The sequence below is a fragment of the Ctenocephalides felis genome, unplaced genomic scaffold (genome assembly GCF_003426905.1).
Source record: "Ctenocephalides felis isolate EL2017-DRISC unplaced genomic scaffold, ASM342690v1 CF-g0.4_SCAFFOLD_01492, whole genome shotgun sequence".
NCBI lineage: Eukaryota > Metazoa > Arthropoda > Insecta > Siphonaptera > Pulicidae > Ctenocephalides > Ctenocephalides felis.
Window position 1 is genome coordinate 2,202,855 of NW_020537646.1, and position 23,227 is coordinate 2,226,081.

A 23,227-nucleotide genomic window follows, 5' to 3' on the forward strand; every position below is an offset into this window, starting at 1 on the left:
GGTACCGGCACGTTAAAAACTATTATCTAGAGTTGGCTTTCCACAACAACTGAAAGAGAATTTCATAAACGTCTAAAGTTTCCTGTTTTCCTGTAGCGAAACGTTACGGGCACTGCGCAAAATTGATAAACGTCTCATAATGAACACGACCGTGCAAAATATCTCTATTAAATCTTAGTTGAGAAGCGCAAGTTATACTAAACTTTGGCGAAAACACAGGACATGAAAGCACCTGTATGGAGCAACTCTGCGCTACGGTAGGCTAACTTCATCGCGCAATAACGGCACACTGGCAACCCGAGAAGCTGAAAACAATTTATTTGCCTCGAAATGCCACATGATACCCTCTAACGGGTTAAATATTGCTTAGGAGAAACAGAAGCTCCAATGACATCACAAGGAATCAACTTTGAACTTTTTGCTTCAACTATGATAATGATTGAAGTTCATCAAAGTGAAAAAAAGTAGTAAACTGTAAATTATCTTCTCAATATCATAAATCAATGACATAAAACTCAATTTAATTAAATTTAATCAACCATTTTATATCGTTATGAAATTTATGACTTAGTAAGCTTAATTATAAGCTATAACCGATAAGTGTTAATAGCAATTACGTTATCATATTATCATCAAAATTAACGATGCATATTAGTCTCTACTGACCTGCATGTATGCTATAAAACTTAACTTACTAAACATTCTAAACTTAAACATCTTAACAAAACGTAAGACGTATGTGTAGAAGTTTCAAGCTTCATTTTTTGCTAAACTTTAATTTAAACAATATCATTAAAACTGTTTCCTAAAGCAATTAATGAATATACTTCCATCTAACTAATCGTTCACCGTATTTTCTATCATTTATAATTTACAACTTTTATTGATATTTTTTGTTCTTAATTTGGAAAAGCTGCAGTTTTCATTTACTCAAAAGCTGAACCGAGGGAATTGTTGGGTTTGACACTCTTGATTTATAACCAAACAAAATTCATTGCATATTTTGCAGTCGTCATAAGTTATCACGCACAATAAACAACAGCAAAGCCGTAATGTTCGAATATAAATCAAAACTTTAAAACGAATACGAGAAAATCATATGTGCTACAAAAAAAATTATTCAAAAAAATCAATAAAAGTAGCGTTTTGATCTGAATAATAAAAATGTTATTGTGGTCCATGTAACTACAAGTAAAAATTTCAAAAACGAATAGCAGATTTAAAAACCACCTGGTGAATGTTTTAAATGTGCATTTAAATCGTGGTAAATTAACATATATATCTAACTGTACAATCCGTAATCCTTTTTTGCAATTCAAACGATGCAAGACCGAACGAAGAAATAATCCATTTAAAATGAATTTACGACAACCATTACTAATGCATAGACAGTTTTGTTCGTTTTAATTTTACGTCTACTGCACTATCGGTTTATTATTTTAGAAAAATGCAAACAAAAATCTACCCAATGTTCGTCACAGGAAATGAATGTTGTTAAATGAAATTCTTCGTAAAAGTCAAAGACATAATAATATTTGATTAGTGGAATTCGGATGTTTTAATATATAAAGATAAAACATTTATTGAAACTAAGTGTAAATGTATGACTATCAAACCAAAGATCACAGATAATAATTATAATAGCAAAAATTGTTTGCCGACTTCCATTTAAGATGTTCAAATTACATTACAAAATGCAAATTCATTTCAGAGTTTACAAAAGAAATCTATAATGATAGCATCTGAATAATTGAAGAAATAAGTATGTGTAAAGCATGTATGTGAATTGGTAATCCCTTACGTGTCGATACAAGTAATGGCACCCTCCCGTTACAATCAAATATTAGTGAAAAAGATCCGAATGTAATAAATTGTCCGCTTATTATTATACATGAACAGTTCCACGTGCGGGTAAGCCAAACAGATAAATATGTCCGGTGATGTTATCCACAAGAAAAATATCCGTAGCTCGCGAGGCAGCGAAATGTGTGTACTGAATAAACCAGAAGGGTTTTCCCGAAGCACGTTTTCCGAAGGAAATGTCCGCGAATCGGATGCGAAACATGTCGGAAACGTGCCGTACGGGAAAGTCGGGCCGGAAACTGACGCGCAGAAAGCGGATGACAACGACGATCACTTGAGACAGGCTTAGTGACCCGGCCAACTTACGAGACGCGACGCGACGCGACGCCGGCTGATTTACCTCTTGGGAAGGATGTGTGCTGAAAGGTCGTGCGTACCAGAAATGGAATTATCGAAGTTATTAATTAAAGATGCAAACTGCGTCATCTAACTACAGTAAAATGAGTATTTAACGAAAAAATAATACATTTATGTCAACTATGGACTTCCAAACCTTTACTCTGTTTAGAGATGGGCTTATCATATCCGAAGGCTTCAGAGAGGAGTCATATCCACTTAACAACTCGACAACTCCAACAACTTTGAAACATAATACTTGAGACTAGAGTGTTGTTAACATATCTAAGAATTTATAAAGACTTTGGAAATAGTTTACAAATAGTTCAAACATTTTTGTTCATTTTATTATAATAATTACTATTTTATGCATTTCAATATGCATACAAATCTCAAATTGACAAAAAACTGGGAATCAAAATCAATTTTGTGATTATTTTTGAAGAGAAAATATAGAATTATTTGAATATGTTTATTTTAATATGATAATGCAGTGAACCTTATATATGAAATAAAAACAAATCTTTGTGTATAATATTTTTCATAAAATAATAATACCTCACGTTCTTTACCTATTTCCTTTTCGAGAATTAATTATACATTAGGTAGTTTTATTAGCATATTATTACTTTTGCACAATTATAAAATCATAATTGTGTAAAAGTTATAATATAATACTAAATATTTTTTAGCTGGTTGTATACCATTGAAAGAGCTCATTTACGCACAAACATTATCGTATACAGAATATAAAATACAAAATAGCGTTATTTTGAAATATTATATACCTGGAAAGTCCTAAAATTGGCTGTGAGGCGAGAAAAAGACCACTTCTTTCGACCTAAATCTTTGTATTAGTAAAAAATATCAAGCGATGTTAACAGATTTAGTACCAGTTTAGGGAAGTCGGATATGACAAATCCTAAATGACAACTCCACTCGAATTCACTTCGAGCGAGGAGTTGTATCGGAGTGATAAACTCCGTGGTGAGTTACCATCTCTAACTCTGTTATAAACTACTAGGATGGCAACTAAGTAAGTGCGGATTTCATTATTAGATAGTTTCTATTGAATTTTTATATTCACTGAAAGATGAATAATCAGATAGATTTTTTGTCATATTTTGCTTTTTAATTTCTGCAAAAGTATAATAGCATCTAAGCTCACAAAAAGTAATGCGGTGTTTGATGAAAAAGAGTAATATCAAAATTGTTTTGCCAAATTTTGTTCTGGTGATTTCCCACTCAAAAATGATAAAACGCTCTGGTCGACCGGTTGAAGTTGATTATAATGGAATTCTCTACTTTTACTCTTACAACCCAACCAAACAACCAGTTCAATTGCATCCATTAAACTACCGAAATTAAACAATGCAATTTAAAAAACATGAATTGTCAAATCAAAACAGTGCATTGTTTTTCATTATTGCCATCACAAATCTTTGGCCATTGTGAAAAAATTATAAGAGCTTAGTTGTGATGTTTCGCCACATCCACCAAATAGTCCTGAAACTTACAATATGGTGTCAAATTTTACCTAATTTGGGTTTTTTATAATAAAATATAATAATGCTGCTTGAAAGATGGCAAAAAGTCAGTTATCAAAATGGACAATGCATTACAGCGTAAAGTATTTAGTTCCATGAAAATAAATTTTCTAACAAAAATCCGCACTTATTTAGTTGCAATCCCGATATAATATATATGTCAGAACAATCTTTCTAAATATAAATAAAAACTAGGCTTATATATGTATTAAAGTACTCATAAAATTAATCATTGTCAATGTATTTAAAACCTAATAAACAATCGAGCGATGAAATACATAGAATTTTAACGCTATTACTATGCTGATTCAATCAGCCTGATTGCACTAAACTTTGTAATTTTATAAATCCAATTGACAATTTACATTTTATTTATTTTATAATTTGTAGCTAATAATTTACTTAAAAATAGCCTGTTCAAAAGCGATAAATTGATTTGAAAATTAGGTTAGTTCGCAATCAGGGCCCAATGTACGTTTTATTTAAAATTATCAAGTGCGAATGGATTACAAAGGTTAATGACCATTAATATAATAGAGAACCGTCGAAAATACGTGTCGGCGCTAATAGAACTCATTAGTTATCAAACGCATTTATCATGCATTACTATTCAGTGCGAGTATACCCTATCTATCTATGGCAGAAATGTTCTATGCAGGGCTACCTATCTACCTATCTGGTCATAGGTATGCGTTATCACGGTCAGAACATACATTATTTATGTGCTTCGGGCAAGGAGAGCCACGGGTTTTCGGTTGAAATATTTTTTAATACCACGCAGAATATGGACCTCTTTCATCTTGCGGCGAACAGTCGAAAAGGGTGAACTGCTGAATAAACGGACGACGGTTGGAAAAAATCTGCACGGGTCGTAGAAAATTATGCCCTCGATGATTTCATATAGACATCCATATTGTACTTTACCACTATACGTCAGATTTAGGAAATAACTAGCTGTAAGTGGAATTCTGTCTTAAGGCAATTAGGGCATCGTGCTTTAAGGCAAATTGCTGGAACTTCCCGTACCAAAAATTATTTTTTTTTTTAAAACGATTAACATTTTTGAAAAAAAATTACTTTGAAAAAATAAGATTTTTGAGAAACTATAAATTGGACAAAAAATTAGTTTTTTTTGAAAAAAAAAAATTTTTTTAAAAAAAATTTTTTTTGAAAAAAATTTTTTTTTTCTTTATTTTTGACATATTGTGGAAGATCTGAACTTTTTTTTCAAAGCAGACTTACTGCTTTAACTACATAGACACAAAATATAAAGCGCGTAAGCGCCGCGTCGCTGTCTAACGCATAAGCATTGGTACGGAACCGATAGGAATGTTAACAAAATGTATACTTATTGTTAAAATCTCTATAAAATGTCTGATAATTTGATGTGCATATGTCTAATGATCATTTTTGACCGCCAAATGGCTCATTTTTTTACTTTTTCGTCTATATCTCCGAAACCGCTGGACCTACCTTCATGAAAGTTGTATCGATTCTTCATCTTGTCAATACAAATAAAATGTTTTTTGAATTATTAAAATCGGACGCTCCGTTCTCTTAAAAACTGAGTTACCGTTTTCGGAACTTTTTGCCCCGTATATTTGGAACGGCTAGACCTGCCTTCGCCAAAAATTAATCAGCACGTCTCCTTATCAATACAAATTGAATGTTTTTTGAATTATTCAAATCGGTTGATCCGTGTTCCCGAAATCGTCGACGAAAATTTGTATCCGCACATACATACACACACATACATACATACATACACACACACACACATACACACACACACACATACATCCATTTTTTCTAAGGTATGCCAAAATGTTCAGAAACCTGAAACGTAAAGATATATAAAAATTTTCATTTTCGATTTTTTGCGATTACTATAACTTGCCCTACGGGAAGTTAATTAGAGATTGAAGGAAATCGTACTAAATTATTTTGCACAAGTTTTATTTATCAAATCTCTTCACAATATTTTTACTTCATTATACATATATTTCGATCACATAACAGATTATGTGATCCGAATTAATAAATCATCGCCACTCCCTAGTTGAACACATTCATAAGTGAATATAATTAACGTAAATCAAACCTTATCTCTGAATTCACGGAAAAACTATTCCATAAAACGTTTCCTTCATACCTCTATTAATCACTTTGAAATATCATCCGCAACAACAATTAATTTCAGCTTAACGTATCGGCCCACAATGAAAAACCATATATGTACAAGAGAAAAGCTTGCATGAAATTGCTAGAAAGTAGTTCAGCCTTAACGATGCTGATCTTTAGTGAACATGCAATCATCTGATTTATCTGAGCTGCCAATATTTTACGATAGAAATAATGATATAATTAGGCGAATAAAATGATTTCACCGAACTATCACTCGTGCTGCAAATTATGTTTCGTGTCGACAAGTGAACAAAACAATTTGAATGGGCAAGATTAATGTGCGAAACGAACAAACAGAAGAAATTCTATGTGCTTGATAATCTATGCTTTTTGCAAACCACTTATATAGAACTGAAATTATTGATGTAAGATATATTGGAGAGTGAACATCTCATTCGTTCTTAGATCTTGTGTTGATAGTCATACCGATTGTAAAATCTTTATGTAATCATTAACATGAATATTTTCCTAACGACCAAGTGACGAGCAATTTATATATGCACATGAAAGGCCTTTTAATCGTAAAAGAAAATGCTGCATTTCATCATCAAACTAAAAAAATTAATAGATTTTGTGATTTATCAGTAAATTATTGCAAAATAACAAGCACATCTAAAACACATCATTTAATTCCAATACCTTATATCTTTATTATGATCAAACCAAGGTATCTGCAATCAAAGTGTATCGTAAAATTGACCGCGCAGTATTTCGAAAACATTACCTATATACAAGCAGAAAATTGCAAAATATTGTACATTTCCATCGGATGTACGAGTATACATATATTCAGCGGCTTCATAAAAGTACGTATAAATTATTCATTTTTAATAATATGTTAGATAAATATTTATTACATTCCAAATGAATGGAGAAGTAGATGATATGAATATTGTATGTGGCATAGATGATTTTATTTACATAAGAAATTTACATATCTTCGCAGTATTTACAAAACGTATCTTGGTCAAATCTCTACGCATTCAATTCATTAAAACAATAAAAAGAGAGCATAAGAAATATTCACTGCAATAAATACATGCAGCTAATAAACCTATAAAACAAATTTACAGTATCTGAAAACCATATTTTACAGCAAAGCTTAAGTGAGCTTTCGGGTCCTTAACACTAAGTTCGTACATGTGGAGACAGCAAATTGAATATGACAAAGAACTTACAATTTGTGTTTTTATCTCCTTGCTGATGATGGGGCTCAGCCATTGATGTATTCCCAAATACCTCTTCTGTGTCAATTTCAATGTAGGAGGACAATGAGCGTATGGTGCTCCAACCAAAACACTTTCCAATACGACCATGTTAACGAATTATTATCACAATATCAGAATACAACAAGCTCACTACAGATATGTATAAATTTACACTGTACACACACTGAACACTCAATATATAACAATTCAAAACAAAACAAAAATAAAAATAAAAAATAAACTATATAAAAAATATAATTTAGATTAAAAATTAACAATGTTGTGCCTCATAATTTTGGAGTATGAGCACTATCACTTCAGTATTTATTCGTCTACGTAATCATAGTAAAATCAGTGTTTCAAAGGCACTTGGTCGGTTGTTTCAACATGAGATGAATTGGTCCGCTGGTTGCAGCATGTGGGCTTAAGAGTTGACGCTACATGAACCGACTGAAACGCGGCTGCTGCTCTGCACGTCCGCAGTCCACGCTGCAGCAAGCCGTGAGCGTTAAGCTAACACGTTCGGATGCATTTTTAAAATATGCTCGACGGCAATATCGCTTTATCGGTTACATGAATTAAATCCGGGGCATCCATGAATTATTGCCAAACAGTACAGTTATGTATCAAGTTTTTGTAGGATAATGTACATCAAATGACACTATTTACACGATATTTGTCGGGTTTATGCACATAAGATCATGCTGCAAAAAATTAAAGCAATTTTACAAAACTGTAAAATGTCGAACAAATTTCAGCTCACTGGTACAGCATCGAAAACATTTCATATCAAATCTCCTTCAAATATAAGTACACAAATTTTATTATCATTTTACTATCGATTCCCATCGATCGTATGAATCGATTCTTGCACAAGTGAGCGGCATCGTTCGACTTGTTAAAATCGTTAAATATAGATTACAATTGTTAGATATAATATTTACAATTTACATGGACACACATCCGTTCTCTCTCACCACAAAATTGCCGATACGCAATCGAATTTTGATTGCAAATTATTGTAAATTCGATTGATTATACAAGCGCAAATATCTATCCATTGTTGCATACTGTTATCACGTTTTTTCGCATAAATGTATGTGCTGCAATTTATGCATTATGATATACACGATATAAATTTATACTGAGTGCCCACATATAAAAAACACACACACTAAAGGAAATCGCAATATGCTGAATACATACACTATCATAGTAGCACAAATTAGTTTTGTTGCAAAAGCATGCATACATCTTTATAATACAAATTTATATTATATACATACAAGTATATACATAATATATATCACAGAATCAATATGTTTCGATATAATTAAAAAGTAGCAGAACATACGATTCACAATACAATCCAAATACCATTTTATCATTTACAACTCAGCATGTACAGTCATACATTATGAATGGAATAACATTGCATAAAATAAAAGTTTGCCGCAAAGCTTTTCCAATTGCGACATACTAATTGTGCAATATGTTCTCATACATATTAAAATTCATTCTGTGCGGACTATAATTATATACATCGTACTTTGCATCAAGTAATTTATTGCTATTTAATTAATAAATGAATTATCATAAAGAATAACGAAAGAAAACTATTTCTAGTAGGAAATATTTGCATTACATATAAAATTTAAAATGCATACAATAATGCAAATATTAAAATAAAGAAAAGATACTGATGAAATCATTGAAAATATCACTGCAAATCGTAAGTCGTGTCAAATTTCATAATTATTAAAACAAGGACTGTTAAAAACCGTTATTTTCATTGAATGTTGCCACATTTTAATTAGTTACAACATTTGAAATATTCATGAAAACAAATGCGGCCAATGCAGAAGTTTCATGCATTTCCTATGACCAAAATGCAAAATGAGGGAAAAATTCGTATTCCCTGTACAGCGGTCGGAAAATAAAAATAGGAAAAAACATTATAACTTTTGTTTCATGCTACGGGCATGAATAAGTCAAAAGCTGTGTACGTAATCGATTAAGCTCTACAACGCGGGCCCCGAAGGTGAGGTACGCACACGTTATTCAGGACTGGGCGATAGATGGATGCGCCATTTGATGAACAGCGGAAATATGAAATGCTAAAAGCTCTGTCATGATCGAACATTCGTCGGTTGCCGTTCTTGCTCATGGCTCAACCAGTTTGAGTCCGATATGCCGCTCCATGGGAAATACGGTCTCGACACGGAACACATCGAATGAATATAAATAATGCCGCTCTGCGGAAGCAGTTTACCTTCGGCGCAGCAGTACGAATGCCGTTGGACGGCTAAAAACAATGGATTAAAACAAAAAATAACATTTAGTAAATAAAAAAGATAAATGACTGAGGGAGTATAAATATTTTTTACTGCTGCTGTTGAACAAAAACGTTTAGAATTGATTACAGAGTAGAATAATACCCAAGCGCTGAGAGAATTCTATTATTACTTCAATTTAAAAATGATGAGAATTAAGTAAAAATGAAGAGAAATATCTCTGGTGTCAATAAAATATACAATTGTGATAAAATATACTATTAAGTCCGGTAATTAAATTTTATACCTCAACCTTTCTTGAAATATCTCTAAAAATGTAGTAAATGGTTTCATAATGTCTAAATAATTATAAAAGTTGGCTAATTAAAATAAAAGCAAACTTCTGTTAGCAGAATTTACGTGCACAATAACGAAGTCTTTATTATACGAACAGCGCCCTATTGCATGATGAAATGAGTATTAAAATGTAATACGAAATATTTATTCAGCGCGGAGATTTAATTAAACCAGCCCATACCGTACCGCACACCCTCATAACATTTTTACCTTTTTTCTCGAATGCATACCTACAGATGCGCCCATAGAAAACGAGACTGATAAAACTATAACTGTACTACCCCTAGTATCGGGGAACAAACGGCTAGCACGAATGTTTCTGTCAGTTTTGTGTATGCGCATTTCTGCGGAAAAAATATGTTTTCAAAACGTGAAACGAACGCCATCAACCAACCCGAAATGACATGTACGGTGATACAATAAATTGTGCAATACCAACAAACGAATTCATACGCAGAGCTTTTCGCTTTTGTTTCCGGCCGCTATATGCGACAAATCGCGCAGAATGTGCTATCTGTCATCACTCGAAGCTCTAAATCAAGCGTTAACCGAGTGATATTAAATCTAGATGTGAGTGATTTATAAAATTATTAGATTATGAATTTTAATATTAAAAAAGGACGACTAATCAAAGTATACACAAATATTTCATTGACTTACAATGCCTAAAACTATGCGTAGAAACATATGTATAACTTATAAAAATATAATCAATTTTAATAACTTCAACTCATCATAGATTCATTGACTGTCACCAACAGTCTTAATTGAGTAACAACTATAATAACATTGGGAAAAACTGCAATTAATTACAAAAGCATATAGTACGAACAAGATAATATAAGGTAAGGACATACTGAGATACCAATTTTTTAGAAGGCAGTTCATAAGTAAATCCTTTGGTCCTCTTTGGGACATCAGGGCATAACGTATGAGCCTAAAGGGAACATCTTATACATCGTAACTAACCTTCGCCGGGCTCAGAACAAGGCTGTGACAATGACGCTCAACATCTGACAGTATTATGATCACGGATTTCTTCATGTTAAACAAAATATTTCTAAAACTAGTCAATTTTTAAGTTAAGCTGTGTCATTTTGTCCATTGTATATAACTCTCACTGTATGTTTTGTAGTACTATCCACCCCTTTGTAATAATTATAAATAATATTATAAATTCTATATAACAGTCGATATGAACAACGCAGTTAGCATGACTCATAGACTTGCAACAAAGTATGCAAAGATAAAGTGCATGTGCAAGCCTGTTAACGGTTTCTTCGACGACAAAACCACAAACTGCGTCTCAAATAAATAAGAATGAATCATTCCTAACAAACATTTCTAGAAGGATGGTTACGTCATCATCAGAAGTTATTAAGCTTGAGGATGATGAAACCAACCGTTCATTCCTAATCTAGTTTTCAATCACTTCATATCAGTCTTCACTTCAATATATTAATTGTGTATTAAGTTGTAATCAAGTGTAACCGAATAATGAAGTAAATAAAGTTAATAAACGTCTTCAAATGTTTAATTAAATATTTCCACAGTGATAAAAGCTTAAAAGTTAGCAGCAGAAGAACCTAATTATAAATGTTGACATCGTTGGCGTGACGCAACATAATTGTTGGCAACGGCGAATCCACAACATTTGGTACCAGTGTTGGGATCTCAACATAATTGTTGTTAGCTCAAGGGTGCACAACAGTTTACACCAAGAAGATATAATTCGACATCTAAACATTATTGAAAAACTTCTATATTCTTCTAAATGAGAAGAATTGGATTCTTCGATTTCCAGTTAGATAAACAGAGCTGTGTATGAAAGGTGTCAGAACTCCCGTATCGTAAAACGTATACTAAAAAAGACGCCACAGTTTTATTTCTCTCGGTATTCCTTCCGTATTTTCCTCTCACCCGCACGTCATACGCGGCATCGAGTGGGAACCGACCGCGAAGACGCGCCGACAGCTAGCACTTTGCGAATGTCGCAAAAAAAGAACACAAAACACAAATATTCCACCCTCAAATCCAGACAGATTCGTAACAGAAGGTTGCGGTTTGAATTGAGACCGAGGAACAGGGAGAGCGATTGATTAATCAAAACAGATGTTTGGGACATACCTGATGTTTCTCAAACATTAGTAAAAAAATTGAAGTACAAACTTCTATTTTCCTTTTCACTCTTCTATTTGACTATCTGTATCTCAACACTTTAAAGAACTACATCAATGGATACAGATCTTCGTTTTTATTCTACTCTATATCATGTACAATTGATTTTATATCTCATGTAGATAGACCAAATTAATGTAATTAAAAAAAATAGTAAAAAAATATAAAAAAACGTAAATCTAATGCATAATTTCCCGGCGAAAACGAATGTCTTTATAAAAACTTTACTATGCGTTAACTTCATAATTTAGTTAACAATAAATTAATGAGTTATTTACCATAATAGACTTATCTATAAAATCAAATTAACTCAAAATCAACATTAATAGGAAACACATTATGGATAATTACTGCATTACGTAGTATTTGCGTATATAAATTAATAATTAGCATATGCCCGATGTGATAATAAACTAATTTATACCAAACATGTATTAATTCAATAATGTCAATAATATGAATAGTGTTAATTAACATTAACAAATAATGATTTACTATTTTTTACCAAGTCTTTTATTTGAGCGCCAGCAAAAAATAAATAATACGCCCCGTAGGGCATTATGAAAAACCGATCTCGAGCTTCCATTCTCCAAATTAAGATTATTACACTGAATCTTTTGTTGGATGAATTGCTGAAAAATCCGCGCCGCTGGTAATACCCGCAAATTCTTTTATTTTTTCGGCGCAAAGAACTCTTGTTATTCGCTACGCCGAATAACTGTATGATAATTAAGGCATAAATACATATTAATTGAAGAATATGATACGTAAAGAATACACAGTTCCTGAAAATGACTTTCTCTTTGAATTATATTATTCAAACAAACGATTCATTTGTGAACCAAATATCCCACAAAATATTAATAAAGGTGGAAATTGTATATATATTGAATTAAAAAATATAGAATTTATTAGGATAATACAAGGAACTGATAGAACAAAATTATCAAAACTTTAGCAGAGTGTTAAAATAAAATATGAATCTATTTATAGCATATTATGTCATGAGCAAATTTACATTTTCACTTGACCGAAAGAAATACGTAGTAATGGAAAGGAAAATTTTTGTCAACATGCCATGCGTACTAAATAAATTTAGTTACATTTATTGTAAAACGATATTACGATAAGAAATATGTGCGAATGTAACGAATATAATATTGAAAAAGTGATTATATATATTTTTTTAACTTCCCGTAGGGCAAGTTATAGTAATCGCAAAAAAATCGAAAATGAAAATTTTTATATATCTTTACGTTTCAGAGGTTTCTGAACATTTTGGCATACCTTAGAAAAAATGGATGTATGTGTGTGTGTGTGTGTGTGTGTGTGTGTGTGTATGTGTGTGTGTATGTGTGTGTGTATGTGTGTGTGTATGTATGTATGTGTGTGTATGTATGTGCGGATACAAATTTTCGTCGACGATTTCGGGAACACGGAACAACCGATTTGAATAATTCAAAAAACATTCGATCCGTATTGATAAGGAGACGTGCTGATTAGTTTTTGGCAAAGGCAGGTCAAGCCGTTCCGAAGATACGGGGCAAAAAGTTCCGAAAACGGTAACTCAGTTTTTAAGAGAACGGAGCGTCCGATTTTAATAATTCAAAAAACATTTCACTTGTATTGACAAGATGAAGAATCTATAAAATTTTCATAAAGGTAGGTCTAGCGGTTTCGGAGATATAGAGGAAAAAGTAAAAAAATGAGCCATTTGGCGGTCAAAAATGATCATTAGACATATGCACATCAAATTATCAGACATTTTATAGAGATTTTAACAATAAGTATACATTTTGTTAACATTCCTATCGGTTCCGTACCAATGCTTATGCGTTAGACAGCGACGCGGCGCTTACGCGCTTTATATTTTGTCCCTATGTAGTTAAAGCAGTACGATTGCTTTGAAAAAAAAGTTCAGATCTTCCACAATATGTCAAAATAAAGAAAAAAAAAAATTTTTTCAAAAAAAAAAAAAATTAAAAAAAAAAAAATTTTTTAAAAAATTTTTTTTTTTTCAAAAAAAAAAAACTAATTTTTTGTCCAATTTATAGTTTCTCAAAAATCTTATTTTTTCAAAGTAATTTTTTTTTCAAAAATGTTAATCGTTTTAAAAAAAAATAATAATTATTGGTACGGGAAGTTCCAGCAATTTGCCTTAAGGCACGATGCCCTAATTGCCTTAAGACAGAATTCCACTTACAGCTAGTTCATATATGTATTTCGCGTACACTTTAATATGGGCCAATGAATATTCAATGTCATAGAACTTTATATGATGTCCGATAAGAGTACACGTTTTATAAAGATATGATCGAAAATTTTTGTCAAAATGCCACATAGACAAAAGACGACAAGCTTTCATAAAAATAATCACAAGTATTCATCTTGAAAACAAAACAGCACTTAGTAGTGTGACGACATTCGGACACAAAATCTTCCGACCTAAAGCCGCGAGCCAAAAATCTCGAACAAAACGTTTTTGTTCTGCAGATATGTTGAGTTAACGGACAGGTGTGGCGTTACGCAACATTCTGTATACAACTCTCTCAAGTTCACGGTCAATGTTGATACGTAGCATTTTATTATCACGCGCATCGATTATTATATCTGGTCGAATCCACGCGAGCCAACATCCAGCCGAGCGTACCGAACCGCTGGACCGCGTTCACGACATTCCAATCAGCCGTCCGGGGACCAGATGTGGCCTGGCAAAAAGTTCATATGCGGAATAAAATAATAGATCGAAATGAAAAATATAATATAATGAAATATTTGTGCTTTGGGTAAAATAAATGCATTTCCAATTAAATGAATATTTGAGAGAGAATGGGAGTTGCGCATTTAATCATTTTTGATAACAAAAGGGGATTGTATATGTTCATACAAGGAAAGGGCTATATAAATTAGTGGTAATTTACAAAATGAATATATTAAATAAAGTTAAAAAGGAATTGCAACGTTAAATAATAATTTATTTGAAGTATATAAGTGAGCTTTAGAATTAAATATTCAACAGTTAATTACAAGAACACGTGCCAGCAAATCTTTACCACAAACTAATCGACCCAACCAATCTTTTGAACAGTTTTTGAATTTTTAAAATAGATTCAGAATTTCAACAAAAAAATTCACTTTTCTGCTATTTACAGAGAAACAGCTCGACAGATCGCTAGTCCTCATCGAGATACAACGAATGGCTTTTAATTTTTCTAAATAGGTCCAGCCGTTTTTACGGTGAAAAATCTGTTCACATACACGTATACCAAATTTGGTCTCATTTGATTCAGAATGGCTTAAAAAGTCGAGAAAACATAAAATTAGCGAATCGATTTTTTTTATAAACTCCCAGTAAACACTGTGTGATGCGAGCGTCGGCAGCAACCTGAAATCCACAGGATGCTTAGTTCTCTCAAAAACAGCCATTTTTTATAAATTTAGCTCTGTATCTTCGAAATGACTGAACCTGCTTTTACCAAAAACTAATCACCACTTCTCCCAATCATTACAAATTGAATGTTCTTTAGATCATTGAAATCGGATACTCCATTATCTCAAAAACTCGATTTCTATTTTCTGCACTTTTTGCTCCGTATCTCCAAAACGGCTGGACCTATCTTTGCCAAAAACTAATCAGCACATCTCTCCATCAATTGCTGATCCGTGTTTACTGAATTGTGGACGAAAATTTTTAGCCATACATACATATACACACTTACATCAATTTTTTCAAAGGAATGCGAAAATGTTCAGGAACCTCTAAAACGTGAAAATTCGCAAAAAAATTTAATTTCGATTTTTGGGTGATTACAATAACTTAACAGGAGATAAATATCATTAACTTTACTAATATTTCAATAAATTTATAAGTCTTTTGAAGCTGTAAGAGCTGACCATAGATATTAACTGATCTATTACAAAAATCAAATAAAATGCATTATGCTAAATTTTCTATCGACTGATTATTATGCTCCATTAGTGTTCGTGTGAAGTAGCCGTTGTTACCTCACTGACTAACCATTAAGGAGTGATAAGTACCGTAAGAAAAGGTTTCACGAATCGAACAACGGGATTATGATACCAGTTCACGGGCAATGTGAACGAACTCCGCGCCGTAGCTCACAAAAACAGAATAAAAATTCATATCAACATTAACGGTAAGAGTACAATGAACTTTTAGTCAGTCACCATTTATTGAGACATATTTGGGGAAAAAATTAATTAATAAGAAAAAATACTTGAATGCGTTTGCTTGACATCAGCGTACCCAAATATAATTTAAAGTCAAATATGATGTACCCAAATTTGATTCGTCTATACATCGCGAATTTCGCTACCTTATAATTTAATGCAAATTTTTGAACAGTTCATTATATAGGTGTAAGGCATAAATTCAACTTTCCTGAATAAAACATATAGTGCCCAAGCAAACAATCTCAAGTCTTTAATTTTCCTTCCAACAAGGGTATGAAACGTATATAGAATTCGTTAATCCACCCTATATATGCCACCAAATTATATATCATTATCTTATATTACCATCAGCTCAAATTACTTTTCCCCTGACGCATTATTAGAGTGGCAAACAAAAATATTGGAAGGCGTATCAAATATCATGAATAAAAAGCACGAAACTTCCTCCTAATGTAAATTGACGATTGAAACTAAGTTATTTACAATAATTTCACCGCAATTTAATCTTAATTACATAGCTAATAATACAAATCGTCATTAATGCAAAATTAATTAGAAGCTATAATGAAGTAGTATAATTGCTCAATTGGAGATGGTAACCAACAGAGTAAAAGCTCTATTAAGCCAACTTTAAAATAGCTTTTTATTTGCGTGAGAAATTAAAAGTATTTTAAGATCAAATAGTTTTTTCAGCAAATTAAAAAGTTTAGTATTCATTATGTGACAAATTTTGTTTGAATAGGAAAGTGTCGGCAGCATGCATGTAAAAGCTCCACATTATAGTACGCTAAAAGTTCACGAAAGAGATTTAAAACTTCTGGCGTAAACTCACACGATAAGGTGATGTATTTTTAATACGAGTTACTAAAAATTACATTTTCTCCGAGATAAGTAGCATATATTGATCCCTTTGTGCTACTTAACCTATAATATATACTAACATAGAATTCGACACATGTTTTAGAGGTTCGATATCTGGCACTTCATATCTGACAAGCATTGCTGATAATTTAATTTAAATTAATTAATTAAATTATATATATATATATATATATATATATATATGTGTGTATTTATGTATATATATAGAATTTTATAGTTTGAAATATAAAGCTCTACTATTTCAATAACTGTATATTTAATAATGTCTTAACACTTCGAGTATATAAATCAGGCAATGAAATTTATAATGGCCTAGTGCAAATGAAATAAATAACGACTTTTGAGATCATAATATATATTATAAACGTCAATCAATAGCAAATGATCGTTTAGATAACGGTATCAAAATCATGAACACTTTTACAGCAAACTACACATTTTTATACGTCATAAAATCTTTTTGTTTTGTCTTGAAAAAACTTGTTGAAGTTAATTGAAAAATAGAGATAACTCTCTGCACCTAAAAACACTATATACAATTTCTTATACAATTAAAAAAGTTCAAGACAAATTATAAAATGTATTATATTGATTTTCTTACAATCACCACATTTGTTGTATCTTGAACAAAAATCTCAAATATTATTAATTTGGTTTAAGTCCTATTCTTATACGAAAACGGAAATTATAATCTAAAATTTAAGTATCCACATTAACGTTAATAACGCTTTAAATTCAACAATTAACTCAATGTTACAGTAAAATAAAATTCCGCATTGCAGAACACCTTACCTTCTGTTTCATAATAATATCATCAACGTCCTTATTAACGAATTTTCTTAGCTATTTATGTTCCTTACAGTACAAATGAATCTAATAAATCATAAGATACACATGCCAACACATCAGCAGTTGGATGTTCTATGTAATCTAATGTATGCAGAGTTTTGATGTATGATGTGCGGTTTATAAAAGGTGGAATGTGAATAATAGAAGCCGGGCAAAAATCTACATCGATGATAAAGTATCAGCAAGGAACTAACGGTAATCAGAACGCTTGGCTACATAATGTTTCCCAGAAGAAGAATACAACTGAGACTGCGGAAAAATACATTACATTCATCATGGGATACGGGCGAAAATATTCTAATATGGTAAACAAACATTTATTTGAAAATATTTCAATAAACTTATGTTTGTTGAAATTCGCCAGGTAAAATATTTTCTGTTTTGTAGAACCAATCGTTACAATGGCAGAAGTTTTATATTGTAATAAAAACACACACCGTCAAATTCTCAATTTTACTCAAGAAAATTGAAGTTAATTCGCATAGTTAAAATTTTGATTTTTTATTACGTTCTACCAAAATAAATTCTCGACTCAATCTTATAGTTATGTATAAGACAGCAACATTGTTTCCATAATAGTATATAAATATAAAATACATATTTTAATTTCAAAAGACGATTAAACCTGCATTAACGGAACACGGAACTTAACTCCAGTATGACATTTCATTATTATTTTGAAAATTAATTATTTCGTAATTATAAATCGTGATTGCAATTTCTGCAAGTTAACCTACTTTTGTAATATTAAGGTTTAGAATCTAAACTTCAGATCCATAATTTAAAATAAATTTAGAGACTAATTAAAAATGTTAGATATAATATTTTTCTCTTATAAATAGAATGATCTTGAAAATTGATGCAAAATGTAATAAAATTTAAATATCACATATTCATGATCAGATGCTGTTTCGTAAATTAGGTAATAAAATTTTAGATCTCTATGTAGAAATAATTTTATCTTTAGTTTAGATCTATAACTAAATAGTTTTATTATATTAGCTCATTAAAAATGTTAAGATAGTGTTCTATTTTTTAAAACATCTGTCTTACAATAAACCTAAAAGATAATTCAATATTAGATATAATAAAATTTGAATACGATACATTCATGTTCAAATAGTGTTTCATGATTTTAATTCATTAAATTAGTCCATAGGATGCTACATGGGAAATCTAACCACAAGTTTCTTCAATCATAATAAATTTAGAAATCAATTGAAAACAATTAATGTTTACAATTATGAAACTAATCAAAGCGCCGAGTTATTTTGATTTTGTTTCACCATAATAACTTATGATGAAACAAAACATAAGATAAATATGAAATTTAAAAAATAATCATAAGATAAGCAAATTATATTATAAATGATGAGACATAAGTTCCAAAATCTAATCCTCTAAGGTCCGAGTTTTTATTTTATATCAAAAAAAATGAGGATGATCAAAAATCTGTAATTTTTAGACAATATATTTCAAAATGAGTCAAAAAGATAAGCAAATAGAATTATAAATGATAACATAAGTTTTAAGAACCCTGTATGGCCGAATTTTTGTTTTACACCTAAATAAAATAGGACAATCAAAAATCTGTAATTATAAGTCTATAGATGCAAATGAGAAATAAAAAACTCTGTTTAAACACATTTTTTGTTATTAATGAATTACGTGACTTTCAAGTCTCAGCGGCTTATAATGTTATTTCAGGTTGAAAAGTCTAGAAAAAGTCATAATATGGATATTGGTTATTTCGACTACGTTATAGATTTTACACATTATCTCGTAAAAAAACCCTAATTATTTGGTAAAATTTAGAAAAAATTTGCAATTGGTCTTGAAAGTTACGCGGACCCATAGGAGGTATTTCCAGAATATCTAATAATAGATATAGTCACAGTAATGTCTAACTGATTCCTTAGGTATTTTGATATAATCTTATCTTTTCCCGTAGTCATAAATTAGTTTGGACAAGCACATTGCGTAAAATAAACGTGTTATACTTGACGTGGATGCTATAGCATTCATCGATTAAAATATGAAAATAAGATTACCCTTATAAGCAGTAAGGATTTACTGCTAAGGGTGTTAAGTTTCGTGTTTGTATTATTGTCTTAAATTTTTTTTTACCCATTCACTTCTGATCCAGATTCTTAACAAATTTATTTCTGAATTTTCTTTTCACGTCTCATTACCGAATAATTGTTTGTTTGTATAAAATTAATTCTGACACCTTATTACATTTAATTCGTTGTTTATAATAATAAGAATCATTTGACTGATCAAAATCATTCCCGGAGTAGACAGGCGAAAGAAGCTTTTGCAGTCTTTAGTAATTTACGCGGAGAAATCGTTTTTCACGGCTCGCGGAGTCATTTATTACAACGCTTGATACGACGTTGTGCAACAAGCCGTTCCCGCATCCCATATATTTCACTCATAACGGAATATATTATTAAAACAGGCTCTGTTTATTATCACAGTATCACTGCAATGGCGATTATGCAAATTATGCATCGATAAAAGCTATTTGCTTTCGGCGGGCAAAAGCCGGTTTTTGCATGTAAAATATAGAGGGCTACGCTCATAAAACACTAATAGTTTTATCAATAATAAATATTGCAGTTATTGATTTATTTGTGCATTGAATTTATTGAAGCTGTGTGGTCATTGGTAATAAATGTCTCTTGAAGATTGCCAGATTGAATTGATTGATTAAGGATACATTTATCAATACAGTTGTCATTTAAGACAACTTGAGAACTACTTTGTTCAAATCACATTTTGATATTTTTTTGTTCGATATTCGACTAAATCTATCCTGAGATATTCTGGAATACACCCCTATGTGTCACATTCTAAATTTTTCGAATATTTTACCAAATAATTAATTAAACTAGTGGGGTGTATGGCATCCTGCCTTAAGGCAAATTGCTGGAACTTCCCGTACCGTAACGGAATATTCGAGGAATACTGAATGTTTTCAAATAGATTATAAATATTGTAACATTGTCTAATATTTATAAGAATTATATAACCTGAATTGCAAAGTTGAAATTATTTGTTTAAAGTATATTAGAACTTTAGTCAGAATTAAAAATAAAATCTGAATTATTTTCGATATACAAAAAAAACTAAAAAAAAAAAATGATACAATTATTTTTTCAAAATCAATTATTTTGTTAAAACAAGCTGAAAGTTCTTTGAATCATTTAAATTGAACGCTTAGTTCTTTCAAAAACTGCCATTTTTTGCACATTTAGCTCTGTATCATCGAAATGGCTGGGCCTGCCATTGCCAAAAACTAATAATCACTTCTTCAATCAATACAAATTAAATGTTTTTTGGATCATTCAAATCGGATGCTCCGTTCACTCAAAAACTCGATTTCTATTTTCTGCACTCTTCGTTCCGTATCTCCGTAACGGCTGGACCTGCCTTTTCCAAAAACTAATCAGCACATCTCTCTATCAATAGGAATCGAATGTTTTTTTAACCATTCAAATCGGTTGATCCGTGCGCCCGAAAAGGTGGACAAAAAATTGTATCCATACATACATACATACACACACACATCAATTTTTTCTGAGGTATGCCAAAATGTTCAGAAACCTTCAAAACGTCGAGAAATGTAAAAATTTTCAATTTCGATTTTCGGCCCATTACAATGACTTATCCTACGGGAAGTTAAAAATACAAAAAGTACGAAAATATAAAATTAAATTCTATAAATGCTTTAGCATTCATGTTATTCTGCATCAGAATAAAATGAATGATACAGCACTCGTATTTCCGTAATTTATAACAAAAAATATTAGATGCAATATTTATCTACCTTCTAATAATCTTGTTGCAAGAGTCTATCGACTTTATACTTTTGTGCAACCAAAAGCAGTTTGCATCTATGTAATACATAAAAGAATTTTCAATATCGGAATTCGATTTTCCATCAAGCTAGATTATTTTTATTACGTTTGCGATGTTTTTATCGATAGAAATCTTTTCGTTGGAAAAAATACAATCCGTGCAAAAATGCGAAACAGAAAAACTACGCAATTTTATAATCTGCAGATCCAGAGTAAACAAAAAAGCAAACATTGGAAGTGTGCAGTGAAATACAACTTTGGTAACTAATGGCTATTACACACACTAATAAAATAATATACAGTAAAACTATATTATGGTATTTTTGAATTTCATAAATTGTCCATAATATTAGGAATTTAAAAACGACTATTTTCTACGAATATCGTACCAGATGCATATTAAAAATTCAGTTTATTATCTTATCGTTGGAATTCATTAATATAAAATATGCAAGATTATGTAAATAAAGTAGCTTAATAAACGTTAAAATAATTTTAGGGCTCGACCAATATTGACAGATGTGCCATAGAATAAAGTCAATAATGTGGGTAATGTGTGGTAATCCATCATATCTTTTAAGCCGGAGATAAGGATTAAGTAACGCGCAATGAGATAACGAAGCTATAAAATAAAGCGAACCATTAAGATAAAAAGTAAATTAAAAAAGATATAAAAATCTATTATGGATACTCCTAGCTTGTGTATAATGCATTTATTGAAATTGCTATAAAATAATATTTAATGCGCTATAAAAACGAAGAAATTTATATAAAAACGCCGCATTCAACTATATACTTCGTAGAACATAAAAATATATAATTTCCTTAATTTACATTTTTAATCAAACATTAAATTTAAAAATATAATTATTTTGTATTAGTATGATTTTAATCTCAGTAATTTAAATTTCTCATTCAATTTTATCAAAGAGATATGCAATTGCTTTCAATCAAAATCTTCCCAAGTTCTCAAAAGTCATCGACCCAATAAAAAATATACCAAGAGCTTAATTCAACACGCACATAAAAAATAATTGAATCATATATATAAAAGACATTTTATAATAAGGGGATATTATACTCGAACATATCTCATTCGCTTTCACGAAAGGTCGTAAGAAAGCACACCCTACTTATCTTCAAAAATTCTATTGCCACCGAGAAGTGTTCGGACGCGAGTTCTTCGAGGAACTTTGATGAAAGTGTGACTTTGATTGAAAAATCCGAGAGAGAACGCCGACATGCGTATTAGTCAAAGTCGATGTGTGCGTCCTCGTCTGTGAAAATACATGTGAATCGTGTCAAAGGGAAACTGCGACATCAGATAGAAATTGAATAAAGCACGTTCAATTTCCGATCGGATCCCGTTCAGAAGATTCCAATAAACATCTGATAGATTTACTTTAGTATCGCGACACGTCCTAATCATGGAAAAATCTTGGCGTATTCAGGTGCAAACAGATATACAATGAATAAAAAATACATATTTATAA

General features: G+C 31.1%; 1 protein-coding gene across 1 annotated transcript in view; it reads right to left on the minus strand.

Annotated features, from left to right (window-relative positions):
• LOC113370224 (maternal protein pumilio-like) overlaps positions 1-7,246 on the minus strand; it is a 218,776-nt gene extending 211,530 nt beyond the window's left edge. The window contains exon 1 of the mRNA XM_026610897.1: positions 7,109-7,246. Coding sequence (XP_026466682.1) covers positions 7,109-7,246 — 138 coding nt within the window. The remainder of the gene's footprint in view (positions 1-7,108) is intronic.
• Positions 7,247-23,227: the final 15,981 nt, after the last annotated feature.